General features: G+C 38.9%; 1 protein-coding gene across 1 annotated transcript in view; it reads right to left on the reverse strand.

The window, feature by feature from the left end:
* Positions 1-9,922: 9,922 nt before the first annotated feature.
* The window catches only part of TBCA (tubulin folding cofactor A), a 33,702-nt gene continuing 16,124 nt past the window's right edge, over positions 9,923-27,500 (reverse strand). The window contains exons 2-4 of the mRNA XM_065657009.1: positions 23,840-23,945; positions 14,139-14,225; positions 9,923-11,156 (exon numbers count right to left, since the gene is read on the reverse strand). Of these exons, the coding sequence (XP_065513081.1) occupies positions 11,076-11,156; positions 14,139-14,225; positions 23,840-23,945 (274 nt within the window). The 3' untranslated portion in view covers positions 9,923-11,075. The remainder of the gene's footprint in view (positions 11,157-14,138; positions 14,226-23,839; positions 23,946-27,500) is intronic.

The raw sequence follows: 27,500 nt of genomic DNA on the forward strand, positions 1-27,500 counted from the left end.
TGGCTAGAAAGAGGTAAATAAATGTTTTGTCAAAAAACATTCATTTTCAACTTTCTGTTTGGGTTTCATATTCAGACCTTATACCATTGTTTGCTTAATCTGTATGCTCTACATAGACACAAACTATTCTGCCTGCAGGCCTCTTTTTCTGATTAGTCCGGCCAGTGGCTGATGTTTCAGTCATGGCTTACGATGTTTGAATTGACATTCTGCAGAAAGAAGTGTCTTTGCCTCCTAAAACTGTTGTGATTATGGGATGGTTTTCTCATGTTCTAGCTGTAGCGAGGAATCATACAAACCTCAACATAAGTCTTGCAGATTTCTTCACGTCTGAACCTGGCTGTCCCTTCTCAGCTGAAAGCACAGGCTAACTACAGCAGATATTTTCTGTAAGCAGGGTGCTATAAGGGGAGATGAGACTCAGCACCCAGAATTTTGTATCCACTGTTGCTAGAGAAGCTACAGGACTGAAAGCCATTTTTTCTTTGTGCTCTAGTTGAGAAGAAGGTATCAAATTTTGTAATGGACAGAAAGTTTTGTGTGTTAGGAGAAATAGTGTGTTTGGGGACCAGAGTACTGTGCAGAAAAAGTATTTCATTTAGCTGTAGAGTAGTGACCAGGCATGAAACTATTAGAGTCCTGGAACCTCCTTTGCCTCCCACATTGAAAGAGCAGCATGTGCTCATATGATTGCAGCTGGTCAGACTGCAGGTGCCTCATCCCTAGTGACGAGCACTGGGGGAACTATAATCATCTGATTAATAAAGGATTTCAGGCCACATAGTGGAGCAATAACGTGTCACAAATGTGGTAAGTGCCTGACTAGGTTTATCTTTGCCTGGCATAAACTGAGTCTGCTCTTGGTAGGTTACTTTCAGCCAAGAATTGTAGCAATTACTTGGATGGATAAGCTTGCATGAAGGCATACCTGAGAGTCATGGCATGAGAGAGTTTAGCCTTGTAGCCACAGAAAACACAGAATATGGTGGCAGTGGTCGCATCTTGTAAGAGTGGGCTGAAAAAGGCCCTTTGGGTCAGTGAGTCCAGCAACTCCATCACAGTTACTGCCCTTTTTATACTCTTGGTGATGGCAGGTCCACAGATGGGCAGTGTGAGAGTAGTTTTAGAGTGGAGGTATTGGGTTTTCTTTTTTTAGTGTTGGAGGCAAGGGTGGCAAGGATGGTGCTATTTCCATTCTTTGAGGGTGAGGATGCAGAAAGTCATGTGTTGGGGCGTCCACATTGAGGTGGGAGCTAGAACACAACGTGGGGCTTGGTTGCTGGTAATCAGCAAATCGAGTCTCTATGCGCAAGTGCTGGCCTCTCCGAATGTTAATAAAGTTCTGCTTCCTTCCTAAGCCACATCATTTACAGCTAATGAAGCAGCGAGGGGTTGCGGGAGAGAGAGCCTAGTGCAGGGGATGGTGACATGCTGGGTGAGGAAACCTCCTGCAAATGGCCTTCTTTACTTCGGATGGCTCCCAGCTGTCACAGCTCTTCTCTCCTATGCTGTCTTCAGAGTATGCCTGCCTTCTGCTCTGCAGGGGGAGAATTAGAGAGGCAGAGATAAAATAGCCCAATACAGTCAGGATAAGTGTGTTCCTTTTTGAACTCAATGTTTGAAAACAGTTACTGGCTCCTCAGACTGCTTATTGAGATTCCTAGTGGGAATAAGAGCTCAAGGAAGCCTTGTCTGTAGCCTTGGTAAAACTTCTCTCCCTGGTTGTAGCTCAAAAAGTAGCTGACGTGGTGAATATTTTGTCACATCTTTATAGGTCTTTATCCTGGATTGCAAAGCATGCTGGCTTTTGTGATCGTCTTGCCACAATAACATTTTTAGCACAGTGTATGTGCTTTTGGGCAGCTGTTGGGTTCTGGAAGGTAGGGTGTGGTTGTCTCATTGGAGTGAGATAGGCATTTGGATTCATTCTCCGCCTGGAGCCCAACTCATGTGCATCCGGAGTTGTTCTAACTACCTGGCAACAAGCCCTCCAGCTATTATCCCTGTTCATCTCCTGCCCTCTCCACTTTGGCATTTCAGTCAGATTTACCACTGAGTTCTAGTGCAGAAGACTTTAAAAAAGCAGGTAGAGAGTGAGTGTACCTTTTTGATGTGTTAATCCTGCAGTGCGTTTGATTTTTCTCTTGTAAGAGAATAGTTGTTTTTGCTTGGTTAACAGTATTAACTACCTGTAATACAACATACTGCAGGCTTAAAACATCCTGGCGTGATTAAGTTCTGTGCTTAAAACTGCCAAGAAGTTCTGAAGCTTGTGTGTTTGAGTGTAAAGTTTTTAACAATGAAGTATTTCTTGCTTCTTCAGTTAAGTGTACGTTGTTCACTTAACTTTCACCAGAGGACAAAATTACTAAATTGAAATAATCCTGACATCACCACAGGGAAAACAAAACTTGAAACACTTGGGTAGTGGTTTGGTGTGTGTGGTTTGGTTTGTGTGTGTTTGGTGTTGTGGGTTGGTTTGGTTGGTTGGTTTGGGTTTTTTTAATTTTTATTTTTTGTTTGTTTGTTTTTTAATGGAGAAGTGAACTAAAGGTTGGAGACACTAATTGATTTGCTGAAGAGCAACAAAACAAAACTGTGGTGCTGTTGATAACCTTACCCCATTAGCAGTTTACCGCTCTGCCTAGTAATTGCTCTAAAACAAAGTACAGTTTGTCTCAGGCTCATCAAGCATCTGGCCGGTGTGTGTTTGTTTTGCCATTGCCTATGAAGCTACAGAACAACATTTTATGTCTTTTCCTGAGCTTTGTAAGGGAGAAGTAAAACTTGAAAGTAGATTGTCTATTTCTGAAGGACATCTATATGAAGAGTAGCACATCTCTTTCAAGTTAAGCCTCTTGTGATCATAGGCAGCTGATGATGTTGCAATTTTTGAATCAAGTTTGATATTTGGAAGTCTAAATAGAGAGTATTGGTCTAGCTCCAGCTGAGTTTTCCATTAAAAATTAATAGGAGACTTTTCAGAAATGTGATGTGTTTGATGTAGAAGGGACTGGAATCTTCTGTTTATCCACAGGATGTGCTTAGTCTTGGCAAAACTGTCTGACCTTTCCTACCTTGACGTGTAATTTCTGTGATGTATCTTGACGTTGCTCTGGCAGTCCTCCTTTTAATTACAAGAAAATAGTTTAATGATAGGAGAGTAGTTTAGTTCCCATGTCAGCTCAGTTTTAGGCTCCTTTGAAGGGGCTAGTATTTAGGATATAGATTCTCCCATGTTGCCCCTTTGTTACCTGTAGAAGAAATGGCTCTGCCTTGGAACCCTTCGTAGTTTAGCAGTGTCTCATTTGCAACATGATATTACAGGATATTGTCACCTCTCCTCTCCCAGCTGTCATTTGCTCATGTAAGACTGCATTTTTTTATTTGTTATGTGTAGCTGTTTTACACAGGGGCTTGAGTTGAAAGCCAGATGAGAACACTGGTTGTCCTCTTTCCAGTTTAAATCAGTCTCAGCTCTGCCTGTCTGTGGAAAGAAACTGATTTCCAGTAGCAGCCAGGTGGTGTGGCCACCATAATTTTCTCCTGGCTAAGACTCTCTTAGTTAGCAATTACCTCTTTTTAAAGTTTTTGCTTGCCTCATTCACGTGTTCACATGGTCACTGAGACCATAAACTCATTTGGATCATTGTTTTCCTTCATTTGTAGAGCCCATGGCACAGTGAAGATTTAGTGTGATGGCTTTTTACATGTTAGCTGTGTAAATGCTCGATAATATTCAGAAATGGTCTAGGTTCACCATCTCACTTTATGCAGGCTGCTGAACAGTGTGTAGGTAGTATTGATAGTTACTGATTTAAAATTGGTTGGACCGAGTTATCTGAGGTTTGTTAGCATTACTGTGAAAATGGCTTCATTTTGATCACTCTGCTCTTTTGTTCCCCCACTAGCTCCATTTACTGTGCCTGAGGGTACATGTGGAATTTCAGATGTCTTCAGCTTGGGTTCTCATGAGTCCACATAGCCAGAAGTTTCCAGCTGGCTCAATTTTCCTCAAAGCACAGGGCAGCACTCCAAAGGTAGCAAAGGCAAACAAAACGAGAGTTGGTCTCTGGATCCTTTACAAACAAATTGGTTAAAGAACTCAGTGTAGGTAGTTCTATCTTTTTTGAGATCACTGTTTAAAACTTCAGTTTTATGTATACCTTCTTAATTTAAAGGATTATAAAACTTAAGTTTACTGATTTTAATTTGCTCACCTAAGAGTGAGAGTTTTTTCAGTGTGGTGGTGTTGTGTTTTAACAGTCTTTAGAAGGCAGCTTGCTCTTTTATGCTGGTTGGAGTTTTTATTGCAATTTTTTTTGAAGGTGTCAAATGGTATTTGGTGCATTCATGGAGGTGAGGTCTATCAGTAGCTATGGGCCATGATAAAGCCTTTGAGGGAGGAAGTCTCCTAACTCGCCGATGTCCCTGGCAGATCTTCCTAGTTGTTGTCAAGGGTTGCTGTAGTTTCTTACATTTTTTCCCTTGGGTATTGGCTATGGGCTTTTGTGTCCCACATCTGTCCGCCAGCTCAAGAGAGTGAGAATACAGCTCCCTGCTGCCACAACAATGCAATCAAGTTTCCTGCATTTGAGGACATTACAGGAGTCAAGACATATGGAGTGTGAGGGTTTAACTTCACCCTGATAAAAATGTATTCCTGCCCAGCGTGTTGCTTCTGGTGGTGGCAAGATGCTTCAGGGAAAGAGCCCTTGGTCTGGTCTGGTGTCAGGAGCTGTTCTGGCTTCTTACAAATCTTGTGGTGTGCTGGATGATAGCTCTGAAACGTTCCTTTTCCAGGTTCAGCAATGGTTCAGCTTTGCACCTAGATGAAATGGTGACTAGGTATTGCATAAATGACCTGAAACAATGAAACATAACATGTTACTCCTCTTGTGGAAGCATTGATTTTTATGCAAAAACATGTTTATCTTCTCTGTTGAAAACAGAGGACAAATTATAAAATTGACATATCTGATCAATTGTTTTTGAAAGGTACCATCTTCATTTGCAAATGCAGTCTAGTGGTTTTTTTGGTTTGTGTGTTTTTGGTTTTTTTTTTCTTTCTTGCTCCCTTAGAAATGTGTAGAAGCTGTAAAACAGCAGGAAGCCAAGTCACTAAAAGCATCCAGAGGAATTTCATATTATTTTCATAAACTCATCTACCCACTCACATCTATCTGTGTAAACTAATTACTTTTTTAATTAGGTAGCCTTTTTGATTGCTTATGGAGAGCTGTGGTGAAATTTACCACTAATTATGCTGGGGCAGGAGGAGGCCTCTGGATTGTTAGGAAGGACGAGAAAATTTTGTTTCCTTTTGTTGAAATGGGGAGCAAGTACTAATTGATACATAAATAATGTGCTTATTCTTCCAATTTCAACCTGTTCAGCTTGTGTTAACCTTACTAATTGAGGCTGTTTCTATGGGTCATTGGGTTTCCTTCCACCTAATGTAACATCTACAGGAAACAAAGTGCTTGTAAAGTTGAATTTTTCCCTCTTCCTGTTGAAGGTAGTGTTTATGCTGAGTTGTTCTACATTTTGGACTTTAGTGAGTTCTAGTGACATTTGACCCAAAATGCTGGATCCCAGAACGTGCTAGCAAGTCATCTGCGAAGTTGAAGTGCTGGTCTTTTCACTGTGGTTGAATAAGTATTTAGAAAACTGGGGGAAGGTGGTGGTTTCATCTATCTTGTGTCATGTCCTCTGAAGGCTTAAGCGTATCGCTTGGATTTATCGTGAGGCCTGTATTATATATAATAACACTGTATAGCCAAGATGGCATGTGGAAGAGAATCCAGTAAGTGGTTCTCCTTTGTGTTTTCTGTCCATGGTGTAGTTCTGGCTCCTTATGAAGTGTGGGTGCCCTGAGGTGGGAGGAGGGTTGTTAAGATGGTTAGGCCATAAGCAGCATGTTTTATTCTCCTTTCCCTCAAGCTTGTTGTCCTGCTCTGAGTCTGTACTAAGGGTGAGACTTTCAACTGGATTTTCTGCCAAAGAAGCCACCAGCATCCTGGCTTGTATCAGGAATAGTGTGGCCAGCAGGACTAGGGAAGTGATTGTGCCACTGTACTTGGCACTGGTGAGGCCCCACCTTGAATCCTGTGTTCAGTTTTGAGCCCCTCATCATAAGAAGGACACTGAGGTACCAGAGAGAGTGCAGAGGAGGGTGATGAAGCTGGTGAGGGGTCTGGAGCACAAGTCTGATGAGGAGCAGCTGAGGGAACTGGGGCTGCTCAGCCTGGAGAAAAGGAGGCTGAGGGGAGACCTTATCACTGTCTACAACTATGTGAAAGGGGGTTGTAGCACGGAGGGTGTTGGTCTCTTCTCCCAAGTAGCAAGTAATAGGACAAGAGGAAATGGCCTCAAGTTGTGCCAGGGGAGGTTTAGATTGGACATGAGGAACAACTTCACGGAAAGGGTTGTCAGGCATTGGAACAGGCTGCCCAGGGAAGTGGTGGAGTCACCATCCCTGGAGGTGTTTAAAAGGCATTTAGACGAGGTTCTTGGTGCTACAGTTAGATTAGGTTATGGTTGGACTGAATGATCTTGAGGGTCTCTTCTAACCCAAACAATTCTATGATCCTAAGGTCGGAAAGGTCTGATGTCGATCGCAGGAATCTCTTCCTTTGAGGGCGCTCTGTGGATCACCTCTGCACTGTATTCAGAGTAGTTCCCTTGAGCTATATTATGAATCTTGTCTTTTTTTACACTTCTGTGTGAGTGGGTGAGCCTAACGGGATGAGTGCTGCCAGGGGAAGGACAGTTGCTCCATCTACCTTACATGCTTTCCCCTAATGCGTAAGTATGAGTTAGGATCAGCTCTCCCTGTATCACATGTGACAGAGCTGCATAGTCAAGAGAATGCCTCTAGGAATGCCTCTCTCACAGCCTCCCTGGACAATCTGTTCCAGAGCTTAATTTGTTTTCTGGGGAGGTAGAAACTGTCCAACTCTTTTTGTTTCTCATTGTAACTGTAGCCCATTGGGTCGTCTTCTTTCTGTTAAGCAAAATTTATTCTTTTACTCCATAATCTTGTATATGCTTGAAGACTCTTACCATCACTGCCTTCAGTATTCTCCAGGCTAAAACATCTGGATTTTTTTCCATCTTTCATAGAGACTGTTTTTCAGTCTTTTTGGTAGTTTTCACTGTTTTTCTCTGAATGTTTCCTATTCATTCATTCCTTTGGTCATAGCTTCTAGCTGTGCTAATGCTTCTAGATGAAGCTTTATTAATGTAAAGGAGAATGTAAGGGCTGTTGTCCATGTCTTGTGAGCTAGGCTAATATATGCATATAATTCACTAGAACCCTTACATGTCTTTCAGAAATGCTGTGTAGCATTTACTTTTTCCTGTGTTTGTGAAGCAGATAATTTCTGCCTTGTAAAAGTTTGCATTTTTCCTTACTTAAATGTATTCTTACTGAAATGCATTTTTTTCTGAACTTTCTCCAATTTGTCAGAGAGTTTTGGATTTCTAACCTTGTCCTTCAAGATATTGAACAGCCTTATATCACCCACATATTAAATACACATACTTCTTTCACCTCTTTTGCCATACAGGTCAGTTAAACAGAACTGCATCTTCTAGGATGGTCAGACCATTCAATTTTAGTAGTAAACTCTCAGTAACTACCTAGTATAAGAGTCTGTGTGCCCACCTGTCCTACTAATGTGGTAATTCTGAGGACTCTAGGCTATTAGGAATGAGTGGCAGGTATTGCCCAGTGGAGAAGCATTTTCCTTGATTGGAACTGCTCTACTTGCTTGATTTAGACCACACACTTGATTTTTTTTTTTTTCTTTTTTTCTTCCCATCTCTGTGTTTTGAACCATGGCTGCTGGGTATTCTGTGGGAGAGCTCTCAGTCTGAAGGAAGGAGTTTAAATCAGAGGACAGAGGTTTTACACTAGTTTCAGATTTGATTGTAACTAAGGACTTAAGAAATATTAGTTTCCAAGTGAAGGTACCAAGTTTGTTCTGTAGCTGTATTTCAGATGCGGCACATCTTCTGAATCAAAGGGCAAGAACCTTAACCATGCCAGGGTAAACTTAAAAGCAGGTAGTACCTAGCAAGCGTGTGATCAGAGCAATGAGCACAGAATTCAAAACAATAACTTGCCAGTTGTGATTTCCAGTCTCTTTTGTTTCATCAGTCAAGGTGTAATGTGAACTCCTGTTCTGCTATGACCTCTCAGAAAACAAATGCTTTGTTCAACTGGCAAATAATTGAGAAACTTCTGAAACAGATTCTGCCAGCAAGAGGGGTATAATTGAAAGGATAGTACCTCTGTCCAGGGTGTTGGAAATGCATTCATGATAAGAATGTAGCATGAAAACTGAGTGATGAATTAATGTGTATCATTATATGAAAAGGCAAATAGATCTTGTCAATTTTAGGTAGACTTTGAAAGGCATCAGTAAAGCTAGTGACAAGGTTCAAAGAGGATGGAGGTCAAAAATGTTGCCCACAGGATTTTCCTTTTTTTGGGTCTCTTGTATCCACTAATGCAACTATATCTCCAATAAGAGAGTAGATAACTTTAAGAAAGAGCATGGTATCATTTGATCAACCTTTTGAGTTTGGGATCTGAGAGAGTAGTAACAATACTACTACTTATGCTTACTTTTCTGTATTTTACTTTGCTATGGAACTTCAATCCAGTCATAAATGTTTTGTGAGCAAAAATAATCTTCTTTATGAATAATCTGCATCTGGCCACTCAGAGCACGGCTGGAAAAATGCAGTCTACTGCAATCTATCACTGGATCAATTGTTCTGCTAGCATGAGTAATGCGTTATCTGCATGGCTTTGCCAGTCACTCTTCAGGGGCCAGCCGTGTGTTATTGCTGTATTGTCACAATTTTTTTTTGTATAGTTTTTACAGTTATCATGCTGCTGTCCTCACAGAAGTTAGATACTTCCAGAGGCATCTGGAGACAAGAGAGCAAGTCCTTACAGGTATGAACATACCTTGATTTTTGTCTGTGAGGCTGACTGTTTTCTATACAACAGAACATGCTCAGTCTTTTGGAGAACTTAGTAAGAGGGAAGAAGAAATGGAGAGGGGAGAGTATCACCTTGGTTCCTGACGCAATCAGAGGGAGCAAGAAAACAGCTTGAAGTATTAGTCAAACATGCAAAACCACTCTACCCTAGAAAAAGTATTGCACCAAGAAACTTTTCCCTGGAGCCTGGTTTACATGGTAGCTACTCAGTCCCATGTGCCTTTAAATGCTGACCTAACCCAGACCACAATGCCACTTTCCTTCAGCCACTTTAAGTCATGCCTCTGTTCAGCTTTCATGCTGACCTGCATTTCCTCTGGTACTCAGCAACTACACATAATTTTTCTGAGAGTTTGTGCTCTGGAAGTGTGTATTCTTTCTTCTGAAGAAGTGATTTTTATTTTAATTCTGCTGTACCCAGCAGACTTGACACCTCTCCACACTTCTGTTTCAGCTCAGCATTTATTCACCACACTCCACTCAATGGCCACAAGCAAAGTTACTGTTATGGTTGGCTAAGACATGCAATCTGCTTTGTCTGCTCCAGCTACCTTTCCTGGTGAAGGTCTGTACAAGCAGCTGGCTGAAAGATGGATGTTCTCCTCAACAGCAGTTCATTTGTGCTGTGAACCAGGCAGTGTCTGTTTGGCAGTTACGTGCCTAGGATGCACTGCTGTTAAGAGGGTATGCATGTACTCTTATGAAACCATAGTAGTGTCACAAAAGGTTTCACCGCTTAGCATTGTCTAGTACTGGTCTGGGGTCACTTCAAAAGTAGGTCATTCTGCAGTGAATCGGAAACCTTGTAGTGTTGACAATCTGTTGGAGCAGTGCTTAAGAGTGATGGAGAAGTACACTTAATACTCCCAATGTGCTTAAGGTATACAAATAGAGGTACTGAAACTACAGTTTACCCAAACTCAGGCAAATTAACAAAAAATTTTATTGAGTATTCAATATAGCACCACACCAAAGGTACACTGTGCTTTGTGTTGCTTTTAGGAAACATACCAGAGCACTTTCAAACTAGAAAAACAAGTGTAAAAAGCTTGCTTGTTCCTCAGCAGCACTACTGTTTGCTGTTTAGAGAAGCTATTCTGAAAGAGCCACAGCTTTTGTACATAACGTTTTAATGGTCTTCTGGGCAGATTAAGCATTGTTCTCTCACCCATTAGTTCTCCTTCATCTTCTGGGGTTTCTGCTTTGTTTAAAAACAAAACAAACAACAAAAACCACAAACCCCAACAACAACCCACCTCATTTAGGCCAGGGTGCTTTCAGGAAAAGCATTCAGTCCAGAATTCTTACCAGCAGATACAACTGATGACATACTAGTAGGCTGCTAAATTCTGTTTCTTGGAAAAAGTAACATAAGTTTGATCAGTGCTAATGGTGTGAATCGGGCTCTACAAATCAACTCCTGGCAAACTGAGAAAGATTTGGAATCAGCTCTTAATTCTGTCTTGGGCTCAAAGATAAACAAGGAAGAAATATTTGATAAAATTACAGATAAATTGCATCATAGAAAAAAAGATGGGTGACTTTGAAGTTTCATTTAATCTATCTCTTCTTTCAGTACAGATTGTTATGCTATAATGGCTTGAAATTATTTCAAATATAAGGTGCTTCTAAAGCCCAAAGCAGAGGGGTTGGAACTAGATCAATCTTTAAGGTCTCTTCCAGCTCAAACTACGCTATGATTCTATTCAATAAAGTATTTATTGGTCCCTCACATTAATTACATTGCCAAACTTTGTTTCTTAGCCTGAATTGTTCAGACTCAGTTCTGTATATTAGTTATTAACTATTAAGCTTACATTAAATTTGCTTTATTTTTCCTTGTTGTAGTTGATACGAACTGGAAACATTTCTATTTTGCCCGAATATGGAACACACAGTTTCAGAATGTCTTTTATTTGATGCATCTTGCAGTTAGAGAAAGGCCAGTTTGCATAAAGGGAACCTTAGCAAGTCAACAATAGTAATAGAGCCATAGTCAAATGAAAGTGTGGAATGGACCTAGTGCTAATGCATATAAAGAGACTACTGAAAAACTTCTAGGCTTCCAGCTTCACTGACTCCAGTATGGAACGTGCTTCTTTATACTCTTCAGCGTCTTCCAATTCTTTTTCATTTTCCTGCAATCAAAAACAAAATTTTTGAGTATTTTGAAAATAATTTACATGGGATTAAATTTAAGAAGGTAACTGTGAGAAAAACTAGTAACAACAGCTGAGGAGAAGGCTGAGGTACTCAAGAACTTTTTTGCCTTGGTCTTCAGTGGCATTCTCTCTTCCCACACCTCTCAAGTGGATGGACCTCAAAGCAGGGACTGGGGCAGCAAAGTCCCTCCCACAGTAAGAGAAGATCAGGTTCATGACTACCTGAGGAACCTGAACCTACATAAGTCTTGAGGACTTGACAGGATGCATCCCAGAGTCCTGAGGGAACTGGCTGATGTAGTTGCCAAGCCAGTCTCTATGGTATTTGAGAAGTCACAGCAGTCAGGTGAAGTCCCTGGTGACTGGAAAAAGGGAAATGTTGCACCAATTTTTAAAAAGGGTAGAAAGGAGGACCCTGGGAACTACTGACCTGTCAGCCTCACCTCTGTGCCTGGGAAGCCCATGGGACAGATCCTCCTAGAAGCTGTGCTAAGGGACAGGGAGGTGATTGAGACAGCCAGTGTGGCTTCACCAAGGGCAAGTCCTGCCTGACCAACCTAGTGGCCTTCTGCAATGGAGTATCTTACATCAGTGGACAAAGGAAGGGCTATGGATGTCATCTCTCTGGATTTCTGTAAGGCCTTTGTTGTCCCCCACAACATCCTTCCTCCGAAATCGGAGCAGTGTGGATTTGATGGATGAGGAACTTGTTGGATGTTTGTATCCAGAGGGTAGTGGTCAATGCTCAATGTACAGATCGAGATCAGTGGGAAGTGGTGTCCCTCAGCAGTGTGTACTGGGACCAGTACTGTTTAGTATCTTCATCAATGACACAGATAGTGGGAACTGAGTGGACCCCTGGCAAGTCTGCAGATGACACCAAGCTCAGTGGTGCAGCTGACACACCTAAGGGATGGGATGCCATCCAGAGGGACCTGGACAAGCTGAAGAAGTGGGCCCATGTAAACCTCATGAGGTTCAACAAGGCCAAGTGCACCTGGGTTAGGGCAACACCCAGTATCAATCCAGGCTGGACGATGAAGGGATGGAGAGCAGCCCTGCAGAGGACTTGGGGGTACTGGTGGATGAAAAGCTGGACATGAGCCAGCAGTGTCTGCTTGCAGCCCAGAAAGCCACCTGTATCCTGGGCTGCATCAGAAGAAGCACGGCCAGTGGTTGAGGGAGGTGATTCTGCCCCTCTGCTCCACTCTGCTGAGATCCCACGTCCTGCGTCCAGCTCTGAAGCCCTCAGTACAGGAAAGGGCTGTTGGAGAGGGTCCAGAGGAGGGCACAAAAATGATCATTGGGATGGAACACCCCTCTTGTGAGGACAGGCTGAGAGAGTTGGGGTTGTTCAGCCTGGAGAAGAGAAGGCTCCAGGGAGACCTTATTGCTGCCTTTCAGTACTTAAAGGGGTTTTATAAGATGGGGACAAACTTTTTAGCAGGGCCTGTTATGATAGGATGAGGGGTGCTGGTTTTAAACTGAAGGAGGGGAGATTCAGACTAGAGGAAGAAATTTTTTACAATGAGGGTGGTGCAACACTGGCCCAGGTTGTCCAGAGAAGTGGTAGATGATCCATCCCTGTGGACACTCAAGGCCAGGCTGGATGGGGCTCTGAGCAACCTGATCTAGTTGAAGATGTTGCTGATCTTTGCTGAGGGGTTGGACTAGATGACTTTTGAAGGTCCCTTCCAACTCAAACCATTCAATGATTCTGAGAAACAAGGGATATATCATTATTGAAAACACTAGCTCTGCATGACTCAAAACACAGGTAATTTCTTTTGTCCTACTTAAGGTCTAAGATAATGGCTGTTGTGTGAGTGTGCTTACCTTTATTTTATTCTGTTAATTATTTAAAACCAAGGACAGTGTAACTGGAACCAATAACAACAGACTTCAGAACAAGAGTACTGTTAGGAAAAAGCTTGAGCAGACTGACAATTGAAAAAACATACTACTACATAGCTGATTTTAATAAAAGCATTGAAGTTGAGCAAACATAGAAAGCAACTCCTGAATTCTTAACAATTGCAACTCCTGCCATTCCTTGTTTTAAGTTTGCCCAGCATACTGTATGGATCAATAGCACCACTTCTGCATGCCACTGAAATCTAGACCAGCTAACTGTTAAGCAACTAATTGACTGACAAAAGGACACTAAATTCTGCCAGGTACTGAGCATTTATTTTGGAAAACAGTAGAGGCACACTACCTGAGGATAAGACACCTTGAGTTTTCCTTTGAGAAGGGATTTGCATTTTAGCCATCAAATGTGTCTGGGGCTTAATTAAGGTATGTATTTTTAGCTTCACAGTAGCATTTACATGTGTAGCTGAATTCTTGATGAGAAGGCAGATTTTAAAATAGGCATTATGATCTTGAAACAGTATAGTTTCAGTGCATCTGTTTGTACAATCTACTATTTATTACTGCAGGTATTCATATCTTTAAAATGTGGCACTAGTGCTTGCCTTACTAATAAAGCAGAAAGCAGTACATGGCAAGGACTCAGCTGTCTTGTTTCTTGTCCATAGCGAAGTGTTTTCAGTGAACTATTTCAGTTCACTACAAGTATATTATATGCATCTACACTATCTAGAAAGTGACCTAAAGCAGCTGAACTACCCTTTCTGATAATGTAACTAGCTCAGGAATTCAGAGTCTATTCTAGCAGTTCAGTATTTAAGTTTATATTGAGTGTACATTCCGTTAAAGTCACCTTCTCATATTTTAAGATGCACAGTTTTCACAGACTGAAGACCAAGTCTGCAGAGACAGTTATCTAAAATGAAATATTGGTATGTTACAGGATGCTAGTCTTGGGACCTATAAAAAGTAATTCTTCAATCCAGTTCTAATATGCTGCAATTGCAGTGCAGACAAGCATGTTTATCCAGGTTCATCAAGGAACAGCAGCATTTCTTTATCAGTGGGTTATGGTGCTATACTTACTAGTAGTTGAGTAAGATCTGCATGTGCAATTTCTAATCTGCGCTGGCAGTCTGGAATCATCATTCGTGACTCTTGTAAGATCTCAATCTGTGAAAATTAGAAACCAATGAAATGAAAATGTATTCCAGATAGGAACATTATTTTTTAAGATAAGTCCTTACTCTGAAAAATCAGTAGTCCAGTCATCATTGAGGAACTTCAGAACAGATGTATCTATTTTCTGAATAGGCTTTTTATAGTCACTTAGCATAATTGCTGAAAAATCTTTTACAGGACATTATATTTAATTAAGCACAAAGTAAATGAGAAAGTATTAAGTAAAAAGTATTTAGAATAATTCTTCCCTTAGAAAAAAAAGTACTGCCTGGTAAGCTTTCCATACAGCACTTGTTAAAAAGGCTATTTAAAACAAACTTTCTCCTGCTGTCGTGAAGCAGCTTCATCCAAAATTGAATCAGCTGGTTATATAAATATCTCCTGCATCTTTTGGGTAATAAGGAAAAACAGTGTTCAGATAATACCACATGGAGATAATTACTGCATGAAAAAAGTTATTGAGTTATTGATCACATTGTGTGCACACTGCAGGAGGCTCTGACTGAAAGACAACGGTAAAGAAAAATGAAAAGCAAAGACCAGCAGGCTCATGTTTTTGATGCTTATCATGCATAAAAAGTTATTACTTATCCTTGTGCTTCATTTTAGGAGAAAGATTATTCTCACCATGCACTTTGAACAAAATTACTAAACTGGCACCCCACTGAATGTGAACATCCTGCTGCCTCCTACAGAAAACAACTTCAGATTTAAACATGGGAACATTTATTTCATGGAACATTTCTGGATCTGAAATCCAGCCACTGAGAAGAAAAGGTGTACAGAGGTGTTCAGTAATGTTAAATCTATTTAGAAATGAAAATCTGTTAGATATTTATATATGAAACCTCTCCTGCATTCAGGATAACCTGCAACAGAAGGCGTTCCCTTTAAATAGCTTACTTCATTCTGTCACTCCTAGGTTGTATTCTTCTTTCAGTATCAATGCTGCTATACAGAAGGGTCATTGTAAAAGGGAAAATAAGCTATAGCTAAGAATGTATTTATGCATAAAGGACAGCCTAAAAGGCCTATAAAACATTATCACCATGCTTTTAAGTGTCATATATTTAGGGTCTTAGTTCAAGTCATTTTTGAGATGAAGGGTTTAAAAACTTTGTTTCTAATTTTCTTTCAGAGAATCTAGGGCAAAACCTGTCTACTTTAGTGAAACAAAGATAAGTGACAATTATGTTTGTTTGTTTTTAAAGTTAATCACTGCCAGCTTCTAGTTCTCATTGATTTTTTTTTTTTTTTTTTTAGCATTTAGTGTTGGGCTGTATTAAAAACAAGCCTATAAACTCCGCATATTACACTTTCAGCAGTGAATGAATAAATAAAGGTTTGTAACTTCCATAGAATAAGGTGTGTCATAAATGGCATGAGATGATGCTTTCTGCTTTACGTGGTAGGAATTTGTTCTATAAAGAACACCTACAAGAGTGAGAATATCCAGTAATGATTTCGTTGGGCCAGCATTGCTAAATAGTTGTATATTGTAAAGCTGGTAGATCATGTGAAAAGTAGCAAAATTATTTGATACATGCCACTGAATAAGCAGTCTTGGAAGGCATAAAAATCTAGACGCTGTAAGCTGTAGTCCTGTCTGCTGTAACAAAATAAGAAAACTACCCCAATTACTCTATTCAAAAAAGAATCTGCCTGAGATCCAAAGGGATACCTGAGTTTTATTTACATTTGCCTGCAGTTATGCAATAATAAATAAAAAAACCCCAGAAGGATAATACATCCTGGAACTATATTCAGTAGGTGCAAACAGCTGGACACTGGAACAGGAATTTTGTGGAACAAATATTATTAGTTGATTACCAAACTACCTATAAAAACTTTGATAGCTTCTGCATAAGACACATTTTTTCAAGTAATGCTGATAATCCCAGATACACATTTGTGACAGTATATGTTCTATAATAAAGGAAAGTCAAAAGCTAAAATAATTAGACAAGCTTTAGGACTGGAATTTTTAAAGTGTTTGCTCTCCAAATTCTATTAAGCTTTCTGACTGAACTCTTTAATTAAAGAGTTTAAAATATAAGCAGGTCACAGAGGAAGCTATTACTTGAAACTGATCTGACTTTGCAAAGAACTTTAAATACCTGTGTTTCTGTGAATTACAGTGCCAAGCAGATGTATTAAAAAACTGTAGTAACTGAAGTGCATCTAAATACAGCATTAAGACAAAAGCAATAAAGCACAAAAATATATACAGGGAGAAGCAAATTGAATTTGTTGTCAATAAGTGCACATAGGACCAAAAGAGCTATCTATTGTGGCTACAGTAAGGATGAAGTCCCTTTTCCTTTAAGTGTACTGAAAAAGCCAGTTAAACAAATCTCTTCAACCCACCACATTTCTAGTCAACTGTCTTTCAAGACTGAAGGTATTTCTACTAAGGGAGCAGATGTCTGGCATCTTTCAAAAGCAAGCAGTTTCCTCAGATGTGATGGACCTCTCTAACTGTTGGGGTGTATATAGCCTATTTACCAAATGTGATGTGGATTTTTTTGTAAATTGGATCAGATGTCAAAGAACTGGTGTGCATAATGCACTATCAATAGCCTTCACTCTATTTTTTATAAATTCCAGATTGCAGTGACAGATAAAGCAGAACACAAACACACAGATCCACCTACCAGTTCCTTAAGTGGAAAGGCACCATAACCAAAATCAGACAATTACTTTACGCATTCAAAATAAGCACGAAGGCCAAACATGACTGTATGAGCAACAGCTGAGGAGGTGATGCCCAAGGCTTTCAACATAAGCAACTTTGATTTCTAGTAGGTCCTACAATGAAAGTCCAAAGCTACTGTTTCAACTCAAGGCAGATTCTCTACTTTTTGGGTCACCCAAACACTTATACTAAAACAAATTTTTGATAATTCAAGAATACAAATAAATATTGCTGCTTATGAGTGTCAATACCAAGTATTCTGCAAAAGGAAGCAATTTTGCTCAGCCTGACTTATTTAATGGGGTCAACAGTTTCATCAGCTTCAAAAAGATGGAAACAGAGTTTGTTGTTGTTGGTTTCTCCAGCTGATCCACATCTAACCAAGAGATTTAGAGATATGCAGATCCACAAATAATTTGAAAACAGCAACAACAAAACCTCCACAGGGCTCTCAGTCTTTCCTTGATCTTAGGAGGACAGCCCAAAAATCTACTGGGTCACAGGATATAGTGACAATACTGATTTATATGACAAGAGCGGTGTTCTAAACACAAGAACTAGGCTAAAAAACGATAAATGTGAATAAGTCATATATGTACTGATTATACACACACAAATATATATTCATGCTTTTAAATATTGCCTTGTAAACACCTGCCCTTTGACTGTTGCATAGATAATCACAAATCCATAGCTCTACTCAAAGCTGGTGAGGAGGAAAAGAAAATTACATGCAAATAATTCAGTTTGCTAAGAAAAACAAAACCAAAACCAAGCAAAACCAAAAGAAACAAAAAACATTGATCAAAACACTTCTGAAGGACTACAAAGAAAAGCTTGCAGTAAAGAATTGGAGAACATTGTTTTGTTTCCATAGTGGTTGAGTGTTTCAAGAACTGAAATGGCCACGTGTGAACCACAAGCCACTTTGTAGCAAGAAAGCTGAAGGAGGAGAAAACCCTCTCAATCTAATGCCTCAGAATTTCAAATGAGCTTTCTCTGCAGCTTCTCTCAGGTGAGGGCAATTCCCATTTCGTCTAAAGCAGATCACTTTAGGACATAAAGGCAAAAAGGTTCTTTCGGTCTTTTTGCAAAACAGTTTCACTGGCTGTTTTCCACTAACGTACAATGGTCAAGTTTTCATTGTTAGCGGCAGAGTGTGGAGGGAGAACACCACATGACTTGAAGCTAAAATATGGAGATACTTTTCAGAGGACAGATGAAAAACTCCATGTCCTCCACTGAAAAAGTTTTAAATTAAACATGCTGTATCATAAATGCTAATGGAATTATCCTTTACAGAAAGTTGTCATTTAATCAGCAGGCAACACATTTCCTTCCAGTAATTCAAAATTCTACTTGAACAGATCCATGTTGATGTAAATATAAACCTCACCCTGTAAACAGGTGAGAGGAGGCAAACATCTAAATGAGGAGGTTTCTTTGTGAGCGCCATAAAGAAAACAGTGACAAAAAAAAAAGACTTGCTTTCCCAACAAGATTGGCTCAACCTTGTTAGAACAAATAGCAACATTTTCTCTCTGCCCTCCCCATCCTCCAGTTTTTGTGGAGGGGGTTAAGCTTAGGGAAGAGGTTGAGACGGTTGAGGTTTTTTACTGTTGTTGGGTTTTTATGCTTGGTTGTTAAGGTATAGATCCTCAATCTGTGCTTATTTGTAATACTTACTTTGCTAAAAGTAGCAGGCTGGTTAGGAGATGGTTTAGATTGAGCTTAAAGGTTTGGGCCAAATCCTCCATTTCGTGGAGGTGAAATACCTGGGAAAATACTTGTGCTAAAATTGGAAGCAGAACAGACATGGGAAGTTCCTTAGATGGGCAGAAGGCAGAAAAGTACAGATTTTTTTCCTCCTGCTAGACCAGAAGAAAAGTGAGCCCAACTGAAGAAATTAATCATGTCTCATCTCAGTGGCAGGTCTTTTCTACCATAGGAACGTTGCTGTATTGACTTATTCTAAATACTGCAAAAGTGCCTTTAATTTTCAGCATAAAGTCTGGAATCCAGAAGGCATTTATACCTGCCTAGATGAAAACAGCCTTTGGAAAACAAGAAAAAAAGAAGAGCACAGTAACAATTTTTAATCATTGGGTCCCTTTCAGAAAGCACATTAGGCAATAAAACCAAAGTTTGAAAGCATTTTTAATGCCAGTTATATGTTAGGAATATTATTCTGTATTTAGTATAGAACATTCAGAGTTGCTAGCTTTTAAGGAAACAAACCATGCTTGCTAAGGATACTGTCCAAATACATACGGGACAAGCATTAGACCCTTCATTAGCATTTCCACTGCCTCTTTACCTAAGTGACTAGAGCTGACAGTTAACAAAAACTCCAGAGTTTATCTTCAATCCCACTGAAAGGAAACAAGGAGTAGATGCCTCAGGCTTTTCCCATACCTGAAAGCCTCAAGGTAAAAGCATTAGATGGGAAAGGATCTTTATTTATGTATGTCCGAGTTTAACCTAAGCTAGCAATCACAACCACCATAGCCATTCACTCACACCTCCCTCCCAGCAATCAGCTCCAAATAGAGGAGAGAATCAAAACGGAAGGGAGAAACTTGTGGATTGAGATAAAAACAGTTTAATAAAATAACAAAATAATACTAATATACCACTACTCCATCTGTACCCAGCAGCCAGTCACAGGGAGAGAGAGCACTCTGGTCCTGAACAGCTGATCCCAGGAAAAGAGAAAAAGGCTGAAAGGCCCAGAGGCCTCTGCAAACAGCAGGATGGCAAAAGGCTGAACTAAAGGAACTCGTGAACAGAACTCAGGTGAAATGGAGCAGAACCAGAACAGGTCTATGTCTCTGCCTCTCCAGCCAGAAAAACTAACTGTCATTAAATATGCAGCGTGATGCTAATGGGATGGCATATTGTCACTGATCACCCTGGATGTCAGTCAAGCTCTGCCCCATCCCTGCCTCCCTTCCTCGCTCCTCACACCTGCAGGCACAGAGCTCAGAACAGGCCTTGGCTCCCAGACAACAACTAAGATACCAGTAAGCTCTTACGTTCTCTTTGTTCCAACTCAAAAACACTGGAAAGTTACTTGAAGAAAAGCATTAACTCTGTCCTGGGGTGTTATCTTCTTGTTCTCAAACTAAATTCAAACAACAACTGGGCTAGCTATGAAAAAGAAGTTTCTAACTGCATGAAGAAAATTAACTCACTTTCAGTTAAACCAGCTCAATGTACAACACATATCAATAACCACAGAAATACAGAAAACTACTGGTGCCTACCATTAGTCTGCACTCATGAGCAAATACAGTGTAAAAACTTGCTTTTATAGATAAAGTTATTACGAAGATCTGTGTAAGGTCTTCATATATTGAGAACCATTAGAACTGTGTAGAAACTAAGGCCTCATTACAAAAAATCCCATAGAGATACAATTGTACTACTTGCTGCTACCCATCAGGGTTCTTCATGACCCTCTACAGAAACTATAATTTACTGGAATTGGTAGAATATATCAAAAGCCTTTTAAATTTTTTTCCTAAATTATACAAACCTGATAATTTTTGTATAATATAGTTCAGTTTTTAGTAAGATTGTTTTCAATTTAGTATTTTATTAAAGTATTTAATATTGCTTTTTCGTAAAAGTTTCATAGTTGAAGATAGTGTGATTATAAAATATAAAGATGTGTGAAAACTTTTCTTTCAGACCCTTTTTTTCCAAATACTACTCTTCATTTATTATGAGATTTTTTTCTGCTAATGTGGCTCAAATAAATTGTCATAAGCTTCCTCCTAAATTCTAAACTTCTCATCTGCCTTTTGTAGGCAAAAAACCAGATGATAGCAAAGTGGTGTTTATAGATAAATACATGTATTTGTTTTTTAAATAAGCTGTAAGCAATGGAAAAGGAAGGGCTTCCTTGCCCCATAATGCTAGAGATTCTTCCCCTGTGATATACAGTTTACCACACATAGTTCTCACCCAGCTGAAGTACATGAATTGAGACACAGCAAGTAGTGCAAATACAACATGCACCCGGGACAATTGTAATACATGGATGTTACAAGAAAAAAAGCAGATGTGGATCCCTCAGAGACGGGGCACAACACTCAGTGAGTGAAAGCTCTGGGTTTATTGGAAGTGTACTGTCACCACGGTGGGAGCCTTGGGACACCAACTAATCAAAATGGGGATCCAACACAGCAGAGCCCTGCTCAGGGGTGAAGGTCAAAGGAAAGCACTGCAGGGGTGGATAATAAACTTGCAATGATTAACACATCCTATATATGAAACGTCATGTTTTACTCTTTAGTGAACTTGCTGATATAATGTAGGTGCTGTTGTCCAAATTCTGAGATCTGCGGTCTTGCTGGCACTCATGAAAAGGTGGGGGCAGATGAGAGGGGAAGCAAACTATCCTGGCTCACCCTGACAACAAGATAAAACATGCTTGGGACTCTACATATTCAGATGCAAGTATGGGAACTACCCTGCATTACTGTAACAAGGTCTTACGCCCTACAAAAGGGTCTTCAAATTATAATCTTGGTGAGAGTATAGCAGCACTGTGAGCAGACTGTCCTTTTTGTTTCTCTGATATAGAATCTTTTCCTCATTAAATAGGTCCTTCTGGACAGTGCAGGTGAAGGTTAGTATCTAACAACTGCCAACTACCCTAGTTGGTCACTGCTGCAGCTAGAGATCTCTTGAGTTCACAGGAACCACAACCTGCTGCACTGTACAAGGAGTTAGGAGAAAAATATTGAGTCAAACCCTATTGTTCTACAAAGGGACTGATCCCTCCTTACAGACCAGACACACCTTGAAGTCTACATACGCTGTAGGAATGGCATTATTAATTTTAAAGTTAAATTTTCTGTAGTCACTTCTGTACTGTTAAACCATGTGTTCTACTGCAGAGTTGTAACTAGAAAGCTAAATGAGAATAGTAGTACATCAAGAGTTAATCAATGCTTTTAAGCTTTTTACGCATCCCTTCCTCAACTCTGGATTGATTTGTATATACACACGTGATTTGGCTGACACCTTAGCTAAAATGAAAATTAAAATTACTATACTAGTCTCAAATGATTGAATTTATTCCCATCCCCCAAATGTCATTACTGAAATAAAGACTACAACCATATTTTAAAATAGTTATTCAGATTAGGAACAATTAGCTAAAAACAGTTCTTAAAATGTGTTAACTACAGAGATTTTTCCTGAAGAACTTCTAAAAGTATTAAGTCTATCCAAAATATATATTTTTAGCAAACTCTTCTGGTATTATATAATTTTATTTAGACTAACAAATTTGATCTTAGGAAAAGCCTGCACATGTTCTTTCTGAGCCTTCAAATTCTTCATAACCTAAAATATTAACAACTTCCAGAATGCAAAGTGCACTAAAAGAACAATAAGTGAAGATGTAATTGGAGAAACTGATTGCTTTCAAACCAGATCAAGGCCATTTCTGAGTTAATCGAGACTGTTCTCTGTAAAAGCTTTTGTCACTGGTCTTGAGAATACCTTCAAGTAGTGTGTAACATTTCATTTCACAGCAGAAGTTCACAGCCTGTGCTGGTTTTGACTTTCATGATATCTTGCAGGTCACTGCGGAAATACCACGGTGCAGTCAAATAATCTGATGAATGGGGGACATTAAAAATGGGAATTGCATTCATTAGTTCTTGTTAGCACCAGCGGATCTTCAGAAAGACTACTATTTTGTAGGACCCTGGAGTCTCAGTGGTGAGGCAGACACAGCTCAGCTCTATAAATACAATTATTTGTATACAAATTCTTTATTTGTATTTCTTTCCCATGGCATAATGAAAGTAAGGCGGGGCATACACATATGAACTTAAATATGAACTTACCAAGAAAGTTGTTTTAGCTTGCTCTAAAAGGGCTTTCTCCTACCTTGTTTTTGTTAATGTTTTATATTTGAGTTTTGTTTAACCTATTCTTCCACTGTTTAAAAATGAAGATAGGAGGACAGTAGGTTTTATGACACGAGACCACCACACTATTGAAACAAGTGCAAATATTTTTTATTTACAGTGTCAGTTTCTGTGAAGATTTAAGAGAAAATATCTGAGAAATGCTTGGAGAAAAAAAATAGTTAAAAAGTAACATATTTAGTTGAAAGAATATAAAGGCCACAGTTAAACAGACACATGCCACATTTTATGAAGAATAAACACGAGTCTCCCACACTCAAGCCTTTTCTCAGTGAGAAGGAAACTAGACACTTTCTCCTTCCAAAAGGACATGTACCAACTGTCTGTTTATTTCCACTGTCCTTTGTGGAGAACTTTCCAAGAAAACTTTAATCATATTGTAATAGTGACACTAAACCATACTCTTGAGCAGATGAAACTACGGTATGCACCTTGCTAGTCAATGACTTCACTACAACCACTAGAAGCTGCTAGGAGCAGCTGCAGACCCATTGCTTTCTCTTTGAGGTCTCATTTTACCAAAGGCATACTAGTATACTCATGACTTGAAATGTTTCGTCTTCATAATAACTATCAAGCACTCTCACTTCCCTGTAACATTTGCACTTACCAGGAAGCAATTAGTTTACCTAATGCACCTGGACCATGTATTTTCAAGTTCTTGGTATTTCTGAGAAAGAGAGTTCACGATGGACTCATACACCCTGTTAGTGAGTGATAGCCATCCTGACACCAAGTGCTAAATAATCCATATGCAGTCTCCTTATAATGTAACAGTTCTAGAGTAAAGGAATTTTCTGCAAATGCTCATTATGACTTTGACAACTGAGAGGATTTTAGTCTAGTATTTATATAACAGGAGTCTGGAAAAAGGTACAGAACATTATTTTATTTAAGGATGACTATGATTAAATGAAAGCAAAGACAGATTTTATAAAACAAGGTTTAGGATAGTTTACCTGCTTCTTAATTCCATAATCATCACATGCTTCGGCTTTCATTTTTTCAATTTTTTCTTCTTGCTGTTTTGCTTCTTTTTCGTACATAACTTTTTCTTTTGCCAATCTGCAATTAAACCAAGTGATTGTGTTAATCTGGTTCTATTACAGTAAAAAGTTACACCATTGATAAGAACCTCACCCCCCAAAGCTGCAGCCCTATAAGATAATACAGGGTTTTATAAAAAAAGGCTCTTAACCACGGCAAAAAACCTGCATCTAGCAAATGCTGAACTTAGCTATAATGTATAGTGATTCTTATGAAAATAATTTAAAACTTAAAAAGTTTTAAAGATTCTGAGCAGGCTTACCCATATAGAATATCCTAAAAAAGCTATATATTGGTACTTCATTTCAAATACATAACAGAAACAGATAAGTTACCTTATAGGTCTGGACGACTGCTAATAAAGACTGTAGTATAGAGAAGAAAGCTATCTATCTCAAATTAAGTCCTCACATCATCAGTAGCCAAAATAAACAGTATTTAGATGTCTGCAAAGACAAAATTGTTATCATCAGCTTTTAGATCAGCATTTGCCAGACTTTTTCAACATCATCCAGGTTCTGATAATTTTGCAAATGACCAGTATTGGCTGTTATAGTCATGTGATCTTTCTTCCTTCCTATTCACTACTAAATTAATACCACTGCACCTGCATTATTAGGTGCACAATGATAGACATCCATCTTAGTAGTAACTTTGAAAAAAGTTATCATATGTAAATGAAATGAAGCAACACCTTCAGCTTCACAAACTACAATCCCAGAGTGTGTTTTGGTTTTGTTTTTTTCCCCTGATCACTATATTCCATGCCATTAAATGCATTATTTCCCATACTAGTTTTCATACAAAATAATGAAAAGTAAAATTAAAAAATTATATACTAGCCGCATAGCCCTGTGTTCCTTTGAGTGTTTTCACCATTTACCTTGATGCTGGATTGGGGGTTACAGACAAAAGTAACACTTCCATAATTTGCATTACAGCAATTTTCTTTATGGCCTATCTTTCAAAGGGAAAAGAGTCCATCTTTTAATCCTAATAATGGACCCATACTTGGCAGCAGGATGCTTTTTGCTAACAAGCATAGAGTAATGTAAAAAATTTTGAAAGTCAAAAGGGAATATTAAAGTAGCCTGGTCTGGTGCCCCACAGTAATTTTTACATTGCAATCCCATTATCCAACTTAATATTATTTGTTGTTACTACAGTTTTGCTGTTGCATCTCCCACTTTGTTACCTATGTTCACTAGGTGTATGTTGGATTACATAATGCTAGATCTGAACCAAAACATCCTTCAGGATCTGGAAAATAATGAAGTAATTTCTGATCAGCTAATTCAAGACCAAAACAACCACTGAGATGCTACTGCAAATCTGAGAGCATGCCAAAGAAAATCATTCTCCAAACAAGAATAAACATCAGATCAGCCTATATAAGATTAAGGAGGACTTAACAGCCCAAAGAAAGTAATGAGATCTAAGAAGCAAAGAACATATTATACAAATAAAAAGAGAATAAATACAGGTCTAGTACAGAGCTTCATGGTCACGTTAGCACATCAGAGCAAATTAATTACTAATTTGTCACAGTTAAGTGCCATGCTAAAAGTGCTGCTGAGGAGGGACAGAATGGTACTGGGGTGACAAGAACCTTTGGTGAACTGAAGCTGCCACAAAAGCACCACTGCAGTAATATCTTGAGAAAAAATCTAAAGAGAATATACTGATATTGCAACAGCAGGAACTCTCCCTGCTTGTTAGAGCTTACATCATCAAAAATTGTTTTGCTAAAATCACCTTAAACTGTGGCTCCACAACAGTTGATCTAAGCTGGGCTGTGGCAACACACACCTGAACTCATTTCAACCCTGATGGAGTCACATCATCTGAGAGGGCCTTCAGCCTTATACAGAAGCTTTAACAGTGTGTAGAACATGTACTGTAGGCATCGTCTAGGCCAGTTTCTACAACTCAGCTAAGTATTAGCTTTGAGAAGTAGTACTGGGGATAGACAGCAGTTTAATTACTAATAATAAAGACACTAAATCAGTGGCTGTAATTTCAACTACTGGAACTAGCTCCAGTATTAGCATCAGCAAATATTGATTTAATAGAGGATGAGTTAATTGTTTGATCAAGGTTACTTGATTTAATTCGAGATGGTATCATTTGGTTTGCTATTTTTAGGCTCAAAAAAAGTTAATTTTAATCAACCTGTGAGACAGCTGATTTTTTTTTGAATGAGAACTGCAAAATCTCCTGAGTAGCAGGGGGAGAGATATGACTAAACAGTTTTTGTGTTGTTTCACTTACTGAAGTGTGTATGCCATTGAAACTAAAGGCAACTTGCCCTGCTAAACCCAGCTTTAAAAATTATTTTATTTTTTAGCTAAAACAAAATGCACAATATTTGTCATTACTTATGTTTTCACATTACATTTTCACATTCACATCTCCTTCATGCACACTAACTTTTCAAACTGACTGCTATTCAAGTTTGCTTACTTTTATCAAACAGGAAATGACTGCATATTCTGGCCCAGTTTAGAACTAAATTTAACTTGATTTTTTGCCCACCTTTCTCATATCCGGACACTTAAGAATTGCATCTGTATTTATCTACCTATTTCTATAGTAACTGTACATTTCAGAAGCAGAACTTGAAACACTCTACTTTCAAAAAAGGAAACACGTAAACCCTGAAATATGAGACCATTTTCTGTGACAAATTTTCCACTGCACTTTGTTCAGTTAACAGAATTGTCCAATTTAATGTTCCATTTATCATTCATAGGATTGGGATACTGATATTTAATGCTATTAAGAAGTTTTGATTTGAAGACATTTCCTCTACTATATCCTTCCTCTAGATGCTATGAAGCCATTTCTACAAAATATGTAGCTTAGGGAGATTCTAAATTAATTAATAGCATGCTTTCAAAAGGAAGGTGAAATTTCATAACGGAGCAATACTACCCCTTAATCACCTCCAAAAAATTTCAGCAGAATTCTACACAAAAATACCCACATGATACTTTGTTCCTCTCTTCTTCCTTCACCCTTTTTCTATCTAGAAACAAGATTCTGGGTTGGGGTTTTTTGTTTGCTTTTGTGATTGTTTTGTTTGTTTGGGGTTGGTTTGTTTGTTTTCCAAAAAAAAAAAAAAAAAAAAATTAAAATGCATACTAAACCAGAATCTTTATATATAGTGTAATCATACACAGTGAACAGAGTAGGAATAGCTCAGTAGGTACCAGGAAAAGCCAGACCATAATTTGTTGCATTTCAAGTACACACATCATTTAAAGATGAAAAAACCTGCAACCATAAAAACACTACATGCATAACTTTAGCAGTCATTCTACAATGGCATAAGATATATAAGCTACAGTAACTTTAACTTTTAACTGGAAGGATTAAAACAACCAACTAACCACCACCAGCAGCAAAACCAAACAAAAACCGAAGGAACCAAGTAGATTACTTCTTATCAGTTATACTTGCATACTACACATATATATACACATAACTTGTATATTACACATACGTACTTGTATACGTGTAATAGCCTTTATTCTACCATAGACAGTTCTTTAAAATTTCCTCGTTTTTAAA

This window comes from Caloenas nicobarica, chromosome Z, assembly GCF_036013445.1.
Source record: "Caloenas nicobarica isolate bCalNic1 chromosome Z, bCalNic1.hap1, whole genome shotgun sequence".
Classification (NCBI taxonomy): domain Eukaryota; kingdom Metazoa; phylum Chordata; class Aves; order Columbiformes; family Columbidae; genus Caloenas; species Caloenas nicobarica.